Source organism: Cervus elaphus, chromosome 20 (genome assembly GCF_910594005.1).
Source record: "Cervus elaphus chromosome 20, mCerEla1.1, whole genome shotgun sequence".
NCBI lineage: Eukaryota > Metazoa > Chordata > Mammalia > Artiodactyla > Cervidae > Cervus > Cervus elaphus.
In genome coordinates, this window is record NC_057834.1 from 117,825,886 (window position 1) to 117,844,500 (window position 18,615).

General features: G+C 46.3%; 1 protein-coding gene and 1 non-coding gene across 2 annotated transcripts in view; both read left to right on the forward strand.

The window, feature by feature from the left end:
• AGBL4 (AGBL carboxypeptidase 4) overlaps positions 1-18,615 on the forward strand; it is a 1,406,543-nt gene that overhangs the window by 1,251,024 nt on the left and 136,904 nt on the right. Inside the window, exon 7 of the mRNA XM_043876377.1 lies at positions 15,116-15,205. Within this exon, the coding sequence (XP_043732312.1) occupies positions 15,116-15,205 (90 nt within the window). The remainder of the gene's footprint in view (positions 1-15,115; positions 15,206-18,615) is intronic.
• On the forward strand, positions 7,121-7,192 carry TRNAG-UCC. The gene has a single exon. It is a non-coding gene; the product is annotated as a tRNA-Gly (tRNA).

Below are 18,615 nucleotides of genomic sequence, written 5' to 3' on the forward strand. Positions count from 1 at the left end.
TTTCCCTCTGTGCTCAGAGACTAGCTCTCAAACGGTACACTTTGTTCCTTATTCTCAGAAATCGAGAGGAACAGGTTGTCCTGTCACTGCGTGTCCACAACAAGTTCTCCTGAGTCCTAACGGGAACTTTATTGTGGGGTCTGTGCATCTGGAGTTGGATGGTTTTAGCCACTTCCTGCTTCCTTCTGGCTTTTTGCTGTGATATGGATGTGTGAGGTTATGAGTACCGGGAAGCTCTGGATAAGTGAGCACAGACCTGGAGGGGAAGGAACCCCAGGTTCTGGAGTCAGTGACCCGGGTTTGATCCAAGCACAACTGCTTACCACTTGTGGGGTCTGGAGGATGGGGATCAGACGCCTGCCCTCTGGGAGCCACCCGAACAGATTAGATGAAAACACGCCCCCTGGTGTCCGCACAGATCAGATGCTCGGCCCTCAGGATCTCCCTTTCTCTTCCCTGCACTCCCAGGATCACGGTTTTCCCTATCTCCTGGTGTGCATACATTTGAACCCCTCTATATCTCTTATTGCAAGTATATTAATCCTCCTCCTTCACCCTTTGAAAATGCCTTTCCTCCTTCTCCTCATGCGCATGGCTTGCATTTATGTTATAAATCCAATCTGTCTGCTCTAAGCTTTTTGAGTTCCCAGAGAGGCTGCATCGCTATTATCTTAGTACTTCTTGTCCTGTTCCAGGAAGGGACTGTGTCTGCGAGAAGTTATCCACTTGACGTATGCATGTTTTCTTGTCCACTCACCCCGGCGCCCTCTCCTTGATGTTAAGACCAACGTGCTCTAATCAGAGCCATCTCAAGCCAGCTCCTGGGTCCTCCAAACCTCCAGGATCACAGCTTTTTTAACCCAGACTGGGGCCATGAGACCACCTAGCACTGCCCCCTCTTTCTGCAGATGACGTAATAAAGGAGACCAAGACCCAGGGAGCAGAGAGTCTGGCCCCAGCTCACAATTGACCAGTGGTTCTCAGCTGTGCTTGTGAGTGAGAGGAATAGTTTTCTTGAGCCCCGCCCCCCAAACCAACCTTGGTTGGGGCAGGGGTATGGGGTTGAGGGGTGTTGTGCACTAGCATTTTTAATTTCTTTTCCTCTGTTTCAGCCAATTCTAGGTATGTGTGTATGTATGTCTTTTTGGCTGTGCTGGGTCTTTGTCACTGGGCACAGGCTGCTCTCTAGCTGTGGTACACGGGCTTCTCACTGAGGCGGCTTCTCTTGTTGCAGAGCGTGCACTCTAGGGTGTGTGGGCTCAGTAGTTGTGGCACTTGGGCTTAGTTGCTCCGAGGTACGTAGAATCTTCCCAGACCAGGAATCGAACCTATGTCCCCTGCATTGGCACATGTGCCCCAGGGATAGTCTGAGGCAGAATTTGCATACAGAGTCCAGGTTTATCCTAGAAGCCTTATCGTCAGAGCATGTAACCTCACTCTATGAAAACACCCCTTGGAAATAAGTTCTTACAAACTAAACTTTTATCATTTATTTTATCCAAGAAAGATTCTTTTCAGCCTGAATCAGGAAGCCATGAAGACAGGAGGGATAGATAATTTCCTTACCCAGGTTAACAGGGATTTATTCTTTCACCAGCTACAGAAATATCAGTTTGGAGAATGGATACAAATAATCAGGTCTTCATTTGTGCCCACACTGCAGCCCCTCGCCCCTCCCTCCTGCAGACCTGGGGTGCCCAGGCCTTGCTGCTCCACTGGACTGCCAGGCTAATGGGATATTGATAGCCTGCCCAGTCAGACACTAAAGCTTCTTTTACAGAGAATTTGGCCAATCCAATTTGCAAGCAGCATGCCCAGGGCTTTAGCAGCCTTCCATGGTCTCTCTTCTGTTCTGCTGAGTGTGTGCCATGCACTCGGTGGTGATGCCGTGGTCCAGAAGTGGAGAAATCATTCAAGAACTGATCACATGTTTCTGACCCAACATGAAAATCCAATTCGCTATGAGACCTTGCTTAAGTCACTTCCACTCTTGGCACATTGGCTGTAAACTGGGGGAGATTAACAAGACCATACTCAGCTCTCATTATCTCTGCTGTGTGACATAAGGCAGCATCCTTAACTTCTCTGATCCTTGTGGTGGTGGAAACATCCTCACTACAACAAAACAGAATTACTACAGGGAGAGCTGGTATTGGGTGTCTCTGATTGCTGTTAGTCCACTTAATGGTGTATGTTTTAAATCCATTATCGAGGACTGCTACATGCTAGGTGGCTTCCTTGCAGAGCTCACATCATTTTGACACAGTCCTTTTGTTTCAGCCACATTGATGCAGCTGCTCTGACACAAGTGTTTTGAAATGGGGACATTTTGACACAACTGGGAAAACAAACCATTACACCCATCAGTTTTTCAGTAAATGTTACCAAACAATGTGCCTGGGAGACATTTCAGGCTATCTCCCCTGGTCAAAGAAATTCCGCATCCCTGACCTCCCCTCTGGCAGGGATTTCAGAGAGGGGAGAGGTTGGGCTCAGAGTAGTCTCCTGGTCAAGTTGGCCACAAAGGAGGCAGGGGCAGTGAGGAGCTGGTGGGAGTGAAGGACAAGGAAGGTCAGACATGCACAGATGTGTGTAGGGTGAGGGGGCGGGGGTCTGCGTCACACAGTACCTGGTAATTTTCAGAAACAATTTCACATTTAAATGTAGCCATTTCAAAACTCTTGCATCAAAACAACCATGTCAAAATGCCCTTCTCTGTCTCAGACAAAGGAAATGAATGCCAGAGAGAGATGAACAAGACAGGGCTTCTGCCCCCCAAAAAGCTCAGAGTCACCAAAGGGGAAAGGCAGACCAAAAAGAGAAGCAAATTACTTTTATATTATACCACCAGGCAATTGCTGTAATAGCGGAAGGGGCGAGGCAGGAACAGAGCAGACAGCACCTGACTCTGGCTGGGGGTGGGGAGGGGCTGACTGGGAGCTCAAGGAATATTTATGGAATGATCAGGAATAGTAAATGTTAACTGAGGGTTCACCTTGTGACAAGCACTGGTATTTATTTTAGCTCATTTAGTTCTCACAGCTATTATTATTCTTCCCATTTTATGGATAAGGAGACTGAGGCTCCCCAAAGTCAAGTAAGTGACTCCCAAGACCTCATGGCTTGTGAGTGGCAGAGACAGAGTCAGATTATCGGGTACACCTAAGGTCCTGCTCACACCCGTGCGCTCTGTGGCCTCTTGGTGAGGGATGGCAGCCTCTCGGGGAGAAGGGATACAGGTGTTACTATTCAGCAGACTGGGGTCCACTCTGTTCTCACCACTTAACCAGGTGGTTGACCTTGGAAAATCGGCTGACCCCAAGCATCTCTTCTGTCTTCTTCCTTTGGCCCTCACCCTCCCCAGGACACATCCCTCAATGCCCGTTAGCTGTACTCAGTGACCCCATAACTATGCAGTCCTCGTGGGTATCCACCGGGGGGTGTGGTACCATGTTAGAACTAGGTCCACAGCAGTTACTGAGACAGTTTCCGGAGCTGCCGTTCTCATAGGAAGAGACCTGAGGGGTAAGGAGCCAGACGAGATGGAGAAACTAGAGTGAACCCTGTGTGAAGAGGTGTGATGAGCTGGTGAGAGAGAGTTGAGGTGAGGGTGGGTGGGCAGCGGACCCGCAGGTCAGGGTAAGTAGCCTGGGTTAGCTTCCAATCCACGAGGGTGGTGGCCACAGAAATGTCTCCCTACTGAGTGCCAAAGTGCTCATAAGCTGTAAAGTCCTGGGGACATGGGAAAGTGAAAGTGAAAGTCACTCAGTCATGTCCAGCTCTTTGGACCCCAGGGACTGTATAGTCCATAGAATTCTCTAGGCCAGAATACTGGGGTGGGTAGCCTTTCCCTTCTCCAGGGGAATCTTCCCAACCCAGGGATCAAACCAGGGTCTCCTGCATTGCAGGCGGATTCTTTACCAGCTGAGCCACAAGGGAAGCCCAAGAATACTGGAGTGGGTAGCCTATCCCTTCTCCAGCGGATCTTCCCGACCCAGGGATCGAACCAGGGTCTCCTGCATTGCAGGCGGATTCTTTACCAACTGAGCTATCAGGGGGACATGGGAGTTTGTGATCATTATTCTTACTTTCCCCTTATTACAGACTCTTCTTGCCTTCCATAGTCTGTGTGACCACATCACAGGTGAGGTGTGAGTTGGTTCACTTTCTCAGAGGCTCGAACAAGCTAGCCTCCCTGGCTCCTCTGAAGATGTTGTGTGGAGAGGGGAAAAAAAAAATTACACTCTTTAATAGAAATACTTTTCCTTCATTAAATGAAATCTCCAAAGCCCAGTAGCATTTTCAGTGCTTATATGAAGATGCCAGTGGGGATTTGAGATTGAAAGTGGTGTTTTTAGACAAGTCGATGAAGATCTCAATAGGAAAGAAAGAACACTCTTCAAATCTAAATTCCTCCAGCACCGGGCAAGACAGATCTTCGGCTCAGGGCCCGGATCACATTACTCTCAGCCCTACCGGGAAACGCTTTTCCTGAAGCATTTCGAGCGCTCATAAATACTGGTTCTCTGTTTGGGGTGATTGTGTTAATAGTGTCTTTCCAAGTCTGCAAACCATTCGACTTGAATTTCTGTGTATACCTCAACTCTGATAACTTTGTACAAAAACTGGAGAATTTGTAGGAGTCAGAGGCAGAAGCACATGCACGCATGCGCCTGCCCACGTTTACACCCAGAGCAACATCTTTTATCTGATGTAGCTGGGGAATGAGCTTTTCCCCTTGGAGGTGTCAGGAGAAAGACTGATCTCAGGGGACAGAAAGACTGGGTTCAAATTCCAGCGTAACTTGTGCTAGGTGGATGGCCCTGGGCAATGCATTTAACTGCAGATTTCTTGTCTGTGATATGAGGAAAACAACACAGTTCTCCCAGGACCTGCTGAGACCTAGGTCATGAAGTATGGAAAGTGCCTGGCTCACTGGAATCTCTCAAAGCCTGTTGCTTTCAACCACCTCTCTGATAACTTATTAGATTCATCGATTTCATGGCAATTATTCATTCTCTGTTGCTACGTAATGACCTTCCCCACCCCCAAATTTAGAGCTTACAATGACAATTATACTGTCTTTTGCAGAGAATCTGCAGCCTGATGGCTTTCTGCTCCATGCTGTCTGGGCCTTCAGCAGAGCAACCCCCACAGCTAATTTTACAGATGGAAAAACAGAGATGGGAGGGGCCAGAGGGAAGGAGTTCTTCTAAAGCTGTGTAGCAAGATAAGGAAAGCTCTATCCTGAAGACCACCCCTGTGCCAGGCCCTGTGAGGGGAGAAAAAAAAAAGAAAGGCAGTAACTTTTTAGTTGGTGAGCTCCCCCACCCCACCCCAGACTGCAGTAAATCCACTGGAGGGGATAAATTTACATTCTCAACATCTGGTTGCTTTGCCCCCTCAGCAACTCCAGGCTTGGGAGTCTGGTGAGTCGAGCCCTTCCTCGCCTTTTTCCTGGCTTCCTCCTCCACGAGACAGGGATTCTCTGCCCTCAAAGGGCCGAGGGAGGCTCGCCTAGCAGCCAGCAGATGCTCAATAAATGGCATCCATTAAGAGAAGAATCAGTTCTCTGCTCTGCTTCTGAGCATCCCAGCGCCTGCCCCGTCAGCCCGCATTGCCAGGAAAGCAGGAGAGGGCTCTGATTGTGACTAGCAGGTGGGTGAACTCTCGCCTTTCAGTGTGGAAAAATCCATTACCAAGAAGTCATTTGTCAAAGCCAACTGTTTAGCTGCTTTAATTTACATATTTATCAAGTTTGATTAGAATGTATTGTCTTCGACTTTCATCCTAGCTTTCACCTCTTCTCACCCTCTTTTCCTGGGGAAACTGTTTTTGTTGTCCTTGTTGTGAAAGGGCAACTCGTAGTTCAATTTGCATTTGCTAATAAGCCTGAAACTGAACCTGGTGAGAGATTTCTGGAGGCTGGGACAGATGAAAGGTAGAGCTTGTGTTAGGAAAAACCTGGGCACTCAGTTCTAGCCTGATGCACTCACACCACCAAAGGGCGAACAAGTGCTCTACAACTAGTCCACAAGGATTCATAGAGTACCTTCTGTGTGCAAGGCCCTGGGAATACAATTTGTGAAAAAGACAGGCAAAGTCATAACCCTAGTGTTGCTTAATCTAGTGACTTCAGTTACCGCATCTGTGAGATCAAACAGTTGGACTAAGCAACTTCTAAATATCTGCAAGCTACCATTTCTGAACACGTTCTATGTTTCAGGTCGTGGGCATAGACCCAATGCATTGACTCTGTGCTCACAAGCCCCCTGTCAGGTTGATACCATTATCCTCATTTTGCAGGTGAGGAAATGAACCATCTCAAAGGTCAAGGTCACGTGTGGCAGGATTTGGATTTAACCTTTCTTCTGTCTGACTTCACAGTTCAGGTTTATGACTGCAAAGCCAGGCTTGATTTTTCTTCTTCACTAGTCTTTGAGCTCCTGGATGGCAGGAACAGTGTCTGATTTCTCTCTATGTCCCTAGCGGCCAGCCTGAAGTGTGTCAAATGATCAGTTAGAAAATATGTATAGAATTGAACTAAGAAAAAGAGTCCTTCATCCTCAGCCTTCTTGTCCTTTGGCCTCAGATGTGCCTTGTGCGCCTCGGCTGCCTCAGTTGGAGGCTGGTGTCTCCGATGCTGTATGCACCATCCCATCCCCGTGCAGGGCCAGTTTCCCCAGTTCCCAGGAGTGCTGGTGCCTGACAGCTCACAGCTGAGTCTCTCCCGGGAAACTACACTCAGCTGTAGGAAGACGCCTTGCCTGAGGCTCCACCCCAGGCCTGCTGGCAGCCCACATCCAGTAGCTTGTCTACGCAGGACACAGGGCCAGCCCCACTGCCTCCCAGAACAGCTCTGCAGGGCCCTCCTGGCCCGGAGCTCCCCTTGGGATTGATGAAAGTCACTGTTGAGACTGTCCCAATCCTGTTTAACTCACCTCTCATAAGAGTTGCCGAGAGCAATCCCCGGTGAAGTTCCTCCTGCACGGTCTCCCTCAGCCTCCTAGGCTGTTTCCCAGGAGATCTGATTTCCGTAAGTACTCAGGGTGAGCGGCTCTGATTCTGACTTTCTGGAGGAGCTTGGAGGGTGCTGGGGTCAAAATAGGTCATGGGGACATCTCTGGTGGTCCAGTGGTTAGGACTCCACACTTCCACTATGGGGACACAGGTTCGATCCCTGGTCAGTGAACTAAGATCCCACATACTGAGTGGTGCAGCCAAAAAAAGAACAGGATAGTGGCAGAGAGAGCCTTCCTACTCCCGGAAGGCTGCCTCCAGGCCCACAGTCCCAGTTGTGCAGGCTTTATAGGGCCCCAGCAGGGCAGCCTCGCTGGGCAGTGCTGCCCCATGACGGTCAAGGTGACAACCGCCCCTTGCCATCTATGTCTCAGGTCCATCACCTTTCAGCTTCCTTTACCGACCTGGCAGGCATCCCCGGGTCCTCTCTAAGCACCAGCCTACAGGAACATTGCCCGGGTCAGCCCAGCGATGTGAGAGGTGGCTGCTTGGATGTTGGAGCTCTATGCCCTGGGTTCCAGACCTGGCTCCATTCCACCCCTCTCCAGCTGTGTGACCTGGGGCAAGTGGTTTGTCCTTTCTGGGCCTCTCCCTTCAACTTCACAGTGAGGCTGTGCCCCTCAGTGATCCATCAGGCTTTGCAGTTCTGCTGGTCTCTAGGAGCGTCCGAAAAGTTAGAGGCCTCCTTGCTGCATTCTAAAGCCAGAAAGTGGATTTAATGTGGTAGACACCTGAGGTGTCCCAGGGAGGCAGAGGCTCCTTTCCCAAAGGCCTGAAATCCCAGCATTAACACTTCATTTCTCGTCAGGAGCATTTCTCTGTCAGGAGATACTCCTTTCAAGGGAAATCTTTCTTCTCTTCTCCTACCTCATTGCGGGGAGAACATTCAGTCCCTGACCCTGGACACGGATGAGTCTACCTGGTAGATGTAAGGTTTGAGGTCCTGGGAGTTCGGAGCCTCGCCAAGGGACTGTTTCCCAGAGGGAGGCAGGGTGAATCAGTGGGAGAACTGAAAATAAACTTTGCCAGCCCCGCTGTTTTCTCGAAGCAGCTCGGAGACTCAGAGGAGCAGAACAGATCTGAGCTGTGGTTCTCAGGCCTGCCCGAGACAGGCGGTGAATGATTCATGACCAGATGAGGGGGCCAGATCGAGCTCTGAATTCAGAGGAGGGTGAGGGCGTTGTAGTCTGGAAGGATCAGAAAGGCTTATGGAGGAGTTGGAGCAAAGACAGAAAGTCTAAGAAATTGAAAGTTTGCTTGGGAATATAGTGGCAAGGCCAGTCTAAATAAAGAATATTTTATGGGGGTTTATAGAATATCTAACAGGGGAATTATTTTGCCTTTGAAGAGATGAGGGGTGTTCAGTGATGTCTGAGGCTGTTTTTTTTTTTTTTTTTTTCATTTATTTTTATTAGTTGGAGGCTAATTACTTTATAATATTGTAGTGGTTTTTGCCATATGTTGACATGAATCAGCCATGGATTTACATGTGTTCCCCATCCTGAACCCCCCTCGTACCTCCCTCCCCATCCCATCCCTCTGGGTCATCCCAGTGTACCAGCCCTGAGCACTTGTCTCATGCATCCAACCTGGATAAAGCTGTTTTTGATTGTCATGGGGGGAGGGGTGCCGGGGCATCTGTGAGAAGAAGCTGGAGATTCAGCCTAGAGTGCACAGCGCAGGGCTGCCCATGTCCCTGCTGCCCCATGTCAATTCTCGTGGCTTGTGGCTCAGTAAATGGTACCTGCTGTTACAGGCAGAGCCCTGGAGCAGGGGCAGAACATCTCTCACTTAAGGTTTATCTTGTGAGCTAGGGAATATGATTCTTACTTTACAGAGAACTGAGGCTCAGAATGTGTAAGGAATTCACTCAAAGCCTCACACCTAGTCATCTACAGGGCCTGGATCTGAGTCCTGGTCTGTCTGCCCAGGAAGCCAGCAGTCTTTCCATTAGACCCTCTCAGGGGACAGAAGAAACACGGGGACCAATGTCCTGTCCTGCTCAGTCTCCCCCGTCCAGCTCTCCCCCTCCTGCTGGATTCAGCCTCAGTCACTTGGGCTGAGCCAGCTCTGGGTGTTTTTGCTTTTGATAAGTCTCATCTCTACCCAGATGCATTCACTGGTTCTCCAGGGCCTCCAGGAAAGCTCTATTGATGTCTCCTAAACCTGCATGTTCCCATAAAATTATATATAAGAAACCCTGCACCTGGAGCATGTTCTTATATAATTCCTAGCTTCCTGTTCCCTGTTTATTGTCAGTATCGGCAACAGAATGAAGCCCTCACATTACCTTCAACATGACACATTGTGTAGGGAAAACTACAGAACTGTTCCTCTGATGGCGTCAGATACAACACAATAGTAACACCAGAATGACCTAGGACCAGTCCTGGATGAGTATTTGTTTCATCTTTCCCTCCTCAGAGGAGACACAGCCAAGCAGAGTCTGGAAGGCTGAGTAGGAGTAAGCCCAGCAGATGAGCTGGGGGCCGGCATTCCAGGCAGAGACAAGCTTGTGCCCAGGTGTGGAGGTGTGGGGAGAAAATTCGTGCTTGGGGAGCTGCCGAGAGCCAGCTGAGGCTGGGGCCTGGGGAAGGGGCTGGAGAGGCAAGCAGCCACCCACCACCAGAGCCTGAGGATGGGCTTGCCCAGAGGACAGCAGAGCGCTGCCCATGGGCTGTAAGCAGAGGGAGTGGTGTGCTCCTGTTTGTGTTTTGGAAGGACCACTTTGGTGGCTGGGCAGAGGATGGGCTGGTGAGGATGGTGCCAGCCCAGGGAGGCTGGTGACAAGGCTGTTCTAGTCCAGAGCGTGCTGTGGTTGCTGCCAGGGTTTCCTTTTCTCCAGCTCGTTTGTAGTGTGACCCTGTTTTGGCCCCAGAGTGTGAGAGACACGACGGCAACTGGGCTGGTGTGGAAATCAACGGGAGGGTACTTTCTTGACTTCATGATGCCTCCAGGGATCTTAAATTCAAGAAAATGAAAAGGCTTATCTGTTAGAAAAAAAAAAAAAATCCATCTCCTGTTGTAACATTCTGCATTCCCCTCCCAGGTCCCCACCTGCTTCTTCCTTCACAGAACACCTTGCTGCCCCTGACAAGTTATTGTCAGAGTTATTGTCAGGAGAGACGGGAAACAAAACCAACAATGTGAACTTCTGGGAGATTTTTGTTCTCAGAGGGCCCAGCTGGTGTTCTCTGGAACTTCTTGGCGTCTTGGTTGGTACCTCCACCAATCACAGGTCCCTCCTTGGTAACTGATGAGATGGATGGAGGCTCTCCCTCCATCCCGACACCAAGGCTGTGGCTCTGGTCCTCACTTGCGCATCAATAGATGAGATGCAAAGTTTCTTAAGTTCTACAATCAGCTAGGGGAAATGTTGTTATCTCCAGGGGAATTAATTAGTTATCTATTGCAGCCTAACACATTACTCTAGAATTCGGCATTTTAAAACAATAGTTATCATCTCTTTGTTTCTGTGGATCAGGAATGCAAGAGCATCTTAACCAGCTGATTCTGGCCCAGTGTCACTCATGAGGGACAGTGGCGCAGATTGTAAAGAATCTGCCTGCAATGCAGGAAACCCAGGATCGATCTCTGGGTCAGGATGATCCTCTGGAGAAGGGAATGGCTACCCACTCCAGTACTCTTGTCTGGATAGCAAGCTGTTGGCCAGGGCTGGAATCATCTGGGGCGGGACGGTCCTCACCAGGAGGACCTCTCCCCAGGCTGTATGAGAGTCATGTTATGGCAACCAGAGCGAGTAATGAGAGAGAGAGAAAGTACACCCAAGATGGAAGCCACTGTCTTTTTATAGCCTAATTTCAAAAGCCAGGCACCATCACCTCTACAGTAGTCTATTTCTTAGAGCAATTCTCTAAGGTCAGCCCACTCTGAAGGGGAAGGAGGTCACCTCTTGAAAGAAAGAAATTAGCAAACAATTTGTGGCCGTATTTTTTAAAACCACACTAGGACTCTAATCTCCAAGAGGTAGTATGACACAGTGGTTGAGTGCATAAATTTGAGATTAATAAAGACCTGGGTTTAATCCTGGCCCCCACGTTTGCTGCTTAGGCAGGTTTTTGACAAGTCACCTAATCTTGCTAGATCTCAATTTCCTATAAAATAGGGGTAAGAATAGTAGATGTTTCGTTGGGTAGCCATGGAAATTAAAAAAGATCAGGCATGTAAAGTGCCTGGCACCAAGTAAGCACTGAACATATGCTACTTAATTGCTGCTATAGCTGGATAATGTTATTATCCCCCTTCACAAGAGGCAGAGGGGGTAAGAAGACAAGTGGAATCAAACTACCTGGCTGGGGACTCTGGCTCTGCTGGCCATTAGCTGTGGGCGAGTCACTTATTGTCTCTTGGCCTTGGTTTTCTGTAAAACGAAGATAATAATAGCTAGTGCCTGGCTACCTATTAGGTGCTCAGTAAACATTTTCTGAGTAAGGAAATGGTGGCTGATAGAGGGATACAACTCCTCTATCAAAGGAGTGTTCGCCTGTGGGTGTGTTTGTGTGTGTGTTGGGATGCTACACAAAATACATTTGACTGCAAACACCGTCTGTTAACTGGGGAGCCCAGTATGGCTGTCCCGGTTCCACTTGAGAGTGCCCTGTACCCCTGAGTGTGCCCCCCTCCGAAGCCTCCAGCTCTACCTCCCTTGCGTGTTGTTCCTGGGCTCACTGCTCAGCTTCTTCGCAACCCTGGCTTTGTTCAAGAATACTTCCTTCATCATCCCTGCTGCCTCCACCAAGAATATATTTAATTGGCTTTGCACAAGTCTGGGGATTTGGTGACAGGAGAGGGGTGGGGGTGGGTAGACCCATGTCACACCACCTCAGAACTGCTACATTACCTTAAATTGATTTTGCAAATGAAAGCTAAAAGCTAAGCAAAGGCGACCCATCCATTTTGCCTAAAGATGATTATGATGCTCTTTTACGGCCTCCTAAATGACAAAGCAATTTGTTACCTGCCTACATCAACATTTGCTTATATTAGCACCCGGGATGCTTGATTTTTATTAGCCCCACGTTATCATTTTATGAAGACACAGGGGCTCGGTAAAATTAGTGTGCAAATAGAATGCCCATTTTGCATTTCCCTGTGGTCAGCAGAAATGCTGAATGCAATTGAGTTGATACCAGGTCAGGGGAGACATCCATAAAGGTAGCCTTCACTGTGGCCTCGGTAATGCCATCTATCATTTCTGTGCTGCTGGGAGAGACGGGGTCCGTGTGAGACAGTGTTTTTGAAAAGGGCTTGGTGGTGTTTTTGTCTTTTGTATTTTAAGTGAAAAAGCAACATAAATACTAAGACATAGCTCAACTCCCACCAGCAATAAGGAATGAAACCAAACTCTCTTGTGTGCACTATAGATGGAAACGCAGTAGATGTAGAACCTAATGCTGCTGTTAGTGGATTCAGGAGCAGACGGATGGGATGGTGAAAAGGGCACTAGCCTGGGACTCTGCCACTGCTCCTGTGTGACCTTGGACGTGTCCCCTCCTTCTGTGAGCCTCAGTTTCCTCACCTGTAAAATGTGGTTGATACTGTCCTCCTCACAGAGGCATTATAAAGATTAAGTAAGATAATGTGTCTAAATTTCTTTATAAACCATGATCTATATGAATATATTTTACTTACTAATTCAATAGCCAGTTCCTGAGCACCTACTGTACACAGGGTCCTGGGAAAGACATTAAATACATACCATGAAAGTCACAGTTTCTCCCTTGAGGAGCTTATATTCAGTCCAAGAAGTGCTCAGGTATTGAACTCCTTTTTTAAACCATAAACTTCTTAAAGGCAGATGAGCTTTCTCTCTCTCCCTTTGCTCATAAAAATGCTTTCATAGAGCCGAGCACAGAGTGAGTTCTCAAGAATGTATTTTGACTTCATCATATGTCTTGTTGTATTTTGGGACCTAGTATTAGGGAAGCAGAGACCTCAATTCTGGTCATGCAGTAGACCGAGCAAGTTCTAAGCCTTCAGATCCAGCCTTAATAGGGTTAGTCTTGTTTTTGTGGGGTTTTTTTTTTTTTTTTTTAAGTTTTAGTCTCTGACTTGGTACATCAACTGTTGGGATCATGAGCCACATTCAAAATAACCTTCCCCTAGCATTGTAGAAGAAGAAAGCCTGTTGGTGATCTCTTCCTCCCCTCTCCCTCCAGATTATCCTCTAACCTAGATGGGATCTTTTAATCCAACTCCATTGAGTGTTCATTTCTCTGTTTCCTTCGGTTCATTGTTTTGTGTCAATCAGCCCTTCTTCTGCCTGTGGTTAAGTACCTCTTCCTGACCTTCCTTTCTGGGAATGTCACTCTTGGCTACTGCTTTTGTCTAATAATATCGTTGTGCTTGCCAGGTGGTGCTAGTGGTAAAGAACACTTCTGCCAGTGCACGAGACATAAGAGACTCGGGTTTGATCCCTGGGTCAGGAAGATCCCCTGGAGGAGGGCATGGCAACCCACTCCAGTATTCTTGCCTGGAGAATTCCATGGACAAGAGAGCCTGCTGAGCTACAGTCCATAAGGGTTGCAAAGAGTCAGACACGACTGAAGTGACTGAGCACACATGCACAATAGCTAAATGTTCTTACACAGTTGAAACTTCTGTAGAGTCAACAAGAGCCTGGACTCTGATTTTGGCCCATAATTTTCTAAATACTTCTTTATATGTCTAATAATTTTTACTGGATGCTGAATATTGTGAATTATGCATTGTTGAATATCTAGATTTTGTTGTCTTCCTTTAAAGAGAGTTGGACTTTATATAGCAGATGGTCAAATCATTTTGTTCAGTTTGATCCTTTTGCAATTTACTTTAAAATTTTGTTAGAGTGAGTCTAGAGTGGTTTAGCTACACCACTGAGGTGTGGCCCCTTCTGAATTCTGAGTGTCCTGAATGATTAATGCAGACTTTTACTTTAAAGGTGGGATTTCAGAAGATTCCCAGCCCTCTGTGAACCCTGAGAATGTGCAGTTCACCACTCCCTGATCAGTTTTTCATGACATCATTGTCACGGAGATTCACCTCATTTATGTACATCTTGGGACCCAGCAAAGACTCCTGAGGAGCTCTTTGTGGATTTCTGGAATTTTTCTCTACAGAGCTCCCTTTCCTCTGAAATGTACTGTCACCCCACAACTACCACCTGCTTCAGACTCCCTGAACTTCCATCTCAGTGAGATGTCCATGCTCTGTCAGGACTCCTCTCTCTGCTCTTCGGCCTGGGGTGGGCCTCCAGGCAAACAACTGGGACGGCCATAGAGTGCACCTCCCTAGTTTCCCTTTTCTCAGGAATGAGTCTTGCACTGACTCTTGTTCAATGTCTGAAAACAGTTGTTTCATGTATCTTGTACAAACTTCTAGTTGTTTAAGATGACAGAGAAATCTGGGCCCTCGTACTTCATCAAGGCTAAACAGAATTGGTTTCTAATCTCAGATCTACTCTAGGTAGCTGTGTAGGTAGAACTTGAACAAATTATATAAGCTGTCTGAGCCTCAGTTTCTGCCCCAATAAAAGGAATATTAATTGCCATGTTTCTGTAAGGATAATAAATAATGTATACAGCCTGCCTGACACCAGTTGCTAATTAAATGGCAGCTGTTATTACTAATCTAAATAGCTACCTTCTTTACTCCATCACTTACTGAATTTTTACTGTGTACTCAGCAATATGTAAGCCTGTTTAATTATGACAACAACCCTATGAAGAAAATCTTATTATCCACATTTATAGAGTAGCACACTGAATATCGGGATACATAACTTGCCTAGTTTCACAGTCAATGCATCTGGGATTTGATTTTGCTCGTATGACTTCTTTAGATGATTGTACTACTAGTATGGTCAACTGCACAAAAGAACAGAAATGTGGTTTTTAATATTGGGTAACAAGGGACATACTCCAATAATCCGTCAGCAATGGCTAGGCCTTAGAGGTTGAGCAAACCCAAATCATTAAACCCAATGACTTAAGAGAGTAATGGAGAGAACAGCTTTCCTCCACCTTTGCCCCACATAACAACTCCCCTCTGAAATTTCCCCTCCTCCTTAGCAACCTTCTTCCACTTTATCTTCCAGACAACCTTCGGGAGGGGGCAGAGCAGAAGGTGGTATTCATCACAGGACGAGTCCACCCAGGGGAAACACCCTCTTCATTTGTGTGTCAAGGTGAGTTGCAAGATCTCATGAGCATACTGTGCCTTCCCCTGCATCCACCTGGGACACTGATGGCCTCTGGGACCCTGTGGTCACATGTAGAGTCCTTATCTTGGATGAAATTTTACTTCACTTCTCAAGAGGCTACACCTGATCCCCATTAGTAGTTGTTTTACTAAATGTTTATGTACTACATGTATGCATGGAAGAATGGGTGAATGAACAGACAGATGGGTGGATGTGCAAATGAATAGGAAGGGCTCAATATAGTTCTCCTGTATTTGCTATGCTGAGGATGAGTCATAGAGTTGTCCACACTTCCTAGCTTGGTTTCACTAGTCTCCAGTAGTTTACAAAAATAAAAAATGTGGCCTCCTCCCACCCACTATCAACACCAGAAAGAAAAGAAAAGAAAAGAAAATCTGGTCCCGGGTCAATGTGTTTATTGACAAAAGTGTGGTAGACTAGGGAAGTAAGAATTGAAAATTATCTATTTACTTGTTCATTCAATCAGTCACTTAACAACTTTTGAAATACTTATCATGAACAGGAATGCATGCTTCATATCAGACAACCAGAGGTAATTTCTCTTCTCAAATATATCTTTTTGAGATTGAACTTTTATTTATTATATATTAGTTAACATAAAATATATGTTTAGCCAGCAGTATGTATATATGCATGTGTGTATATCTATATATATGTGTGTGTGTGCATCAATTAGTAGCAATATAAATATGAACAACCTCAGATATGTAGATGATACGCCTCTAATGGGAGCTGACCGTGGCTCAGATCATGAACTCCTTATTGCCAAATTCAGACTTAAATTAAAGAAAGTAGGGAAAACCACTAGACCATTCAGGTATGACCTAAATCAAATCCCTTATGACTATACAGTGGAAGTGAGAAATAGATTTAAGGGACTAGATCTGATAGACAGAGAGCCTGTTGAACTATGGATGGAGGTTCGTGACACTGTACAGGAGACAGGGATCAAGACCATCCCCATGGAAAAGAAATGCAAAAAGACAAAATGGCTGTCTGAGGAGGCCTTACAAATAGCTGAGAAAAGAAGAGAAGCAAAAAGCAAAGGAGAAAAGGAAAGATATTCCCATTTGAATGCAGAGTTCCAAAGAATAGCCAGGAGAGATAAGAAAGCCTTCTTCAGTGATCAATGCAAAGAAATAGAGGAAAACAACAGAATGGGAAAGACTAGAGATCTCTTTGAGAAAATTAGAGATACCAAGGGAACATTTCATGCAAAGATGGATCGATAAAGGACAGAAATGGTATGAACCTAACAGAAGCAGAAGACATTAAGAAGAGGCAGCAAGAATACACAGAAGAACTATACAAAAAAGATCTTCATGACCCAGATAATCAGGATGGTGTGATCACTCACCAGAGCCAGACATCCTGGAATGTGATTAGAAAGCATCACTACGAACAAAACTAGTGAAGGTGATGGAATTCCAGTTGAGCTATTTCAAATCCTGAAAGATGATGCTGTGAAAATGCTGCACTCAATATGCCAGCAAATTTGGAAAACTCAGCAGTGGCCACAGGACTGGAAAAGGTCAGTTTTCATTCCAGTCCCAAAGAAAGGCAATCCCAAAGAATGCTCAAACTACCGTACAATTGCATTCATCTCACACGCTAGTAAAGTAATGCTCAAAATTCTCGAAGCCAGGCTTCAGCAATACATGAACCGTGAACTTCCAGATGTTCAAGCTGGTTTTAGAAAAGGCAGAGGAACCAGAGATCAAATTGCCAACATCCACTGGATCACTGAAAAAGCAAAAGAGTTCCAGAAAAACATCTATTTCTGTTTTATTGACTATGCCAAAGCCTTCGACTGCATGGATCACAATAAACTGTGGAAAATTCTGAAAGAGATGGGAATACCAGGCCACCTGACCTGCCTCTTGAGAAACCTGTATGCAGGTCAGGAAGCAACAGTTAGAACTGGACATGGAACAACAGACTGGTTCCAAATAAGAAAAGGAGTACATCAAGGCTGTATATTGTCACCCTGCTTATTTAACTTCTATGCAGAGTACATCATGAGAAATGCTGGGCTGGAAGAAGCACAAGCTGGAATCAAGATTGCTGGGAGAAATATCAATAACCTCAGATATGCAGATGACACCACCCTTATGGCAGTGAAGATGAACTAAAAAGCCTCTTGATGAAAGTGAAAGAGGAGAGTGAAAAAGTTGGCTTAAAGCTTAACATTCAGAAAACTAAGATCATGGCATCCAGTCCCATCACTTCATGGCAAATAGATGGGGAGACAGTGGAAACAGTGTCAGACTTTAATTTTTTGGGCTCCAAAATCACTGCAGATGGTGATTGCAGCCATGAAATTAAAAGACGCTTACTCCTTGGAAGGAAAGTTATGACCAACCTAGATAGCATATTAAAAAGCAGAGACATTACTTTGCCAACAAAGGTCCGTCTGGTCAAGGCTATGGTTTTTCCAGTGGTCATGTATGGATGTGAGAGTTGGACTGTGAAGAAAGCTGAGCGCCGAAAAGTTGATGCTCTTGAACTATAGTGTTGGAGAAGACTCTCGAGAGTCCCTTGGACTGCAAGGAGTTCCAACCAATCCATCCTGAAGGAGATCAGTCCTGGGTGTTCATTGGAAGGACTGATGTTGAAGCTGAAACTCCAATACTTTGGCCACATGATGTGAAGTGCTGACTCATTGGAAAAGACCTGGATGTTGGGACGGATTGGGGGCAGGAGGAAAAGGGGACTACAGAGGATGAGATGGTTGGATGGCATCACCAACTCGATGGACATGGGTTTGAGTAAACTCCAGAAGTTGGTGATGGACAGGGGGGCCTGGAGTGCTGCGATTCATGGGGTCACAAAGAGTCAGACACGACTGAGCGACTGAACTGAACTGAACTGAATGGCAACAAGTGAAGAGGAACTTAAAAGCCTCTTGATGAGGGTGAAAGAGGAGAGTGAAGAAGCTGGTTTAAAACTCAACATTCAAAAAACTAAAATCATGGCATGAGGTCCCATCATTTCATGGCAAATAGATGGGAAAAAAGTGGAAACAGTGACAGATTTTATTTTCTTGGACTCCAAAATCACTGCAGATGGTGACTGCAGTCACGAAATTAAAAGACACTTGTTCCTTGGAAGAAAAGCTATGAGAAACCTTGATAGCATATTAAAAAGCAGAGACATCAGTTTGCCAACAAAGGTCCATATAGTCAAAGGTATGGTTATTCCAGTGGTCATGTATGGATGTGAGAGTTGGACCATAAAGAAAGCTGAGTGCCAAAGAATTAATGCTTTTGAACTGTGGTGTTGGAGAAGACTTTAGAGAGTCCCTTGGACTGCAATCAATCATCAATTGATGCGATCAAACCCATCAATCCTAAAGGAAACCAACACTGAATATC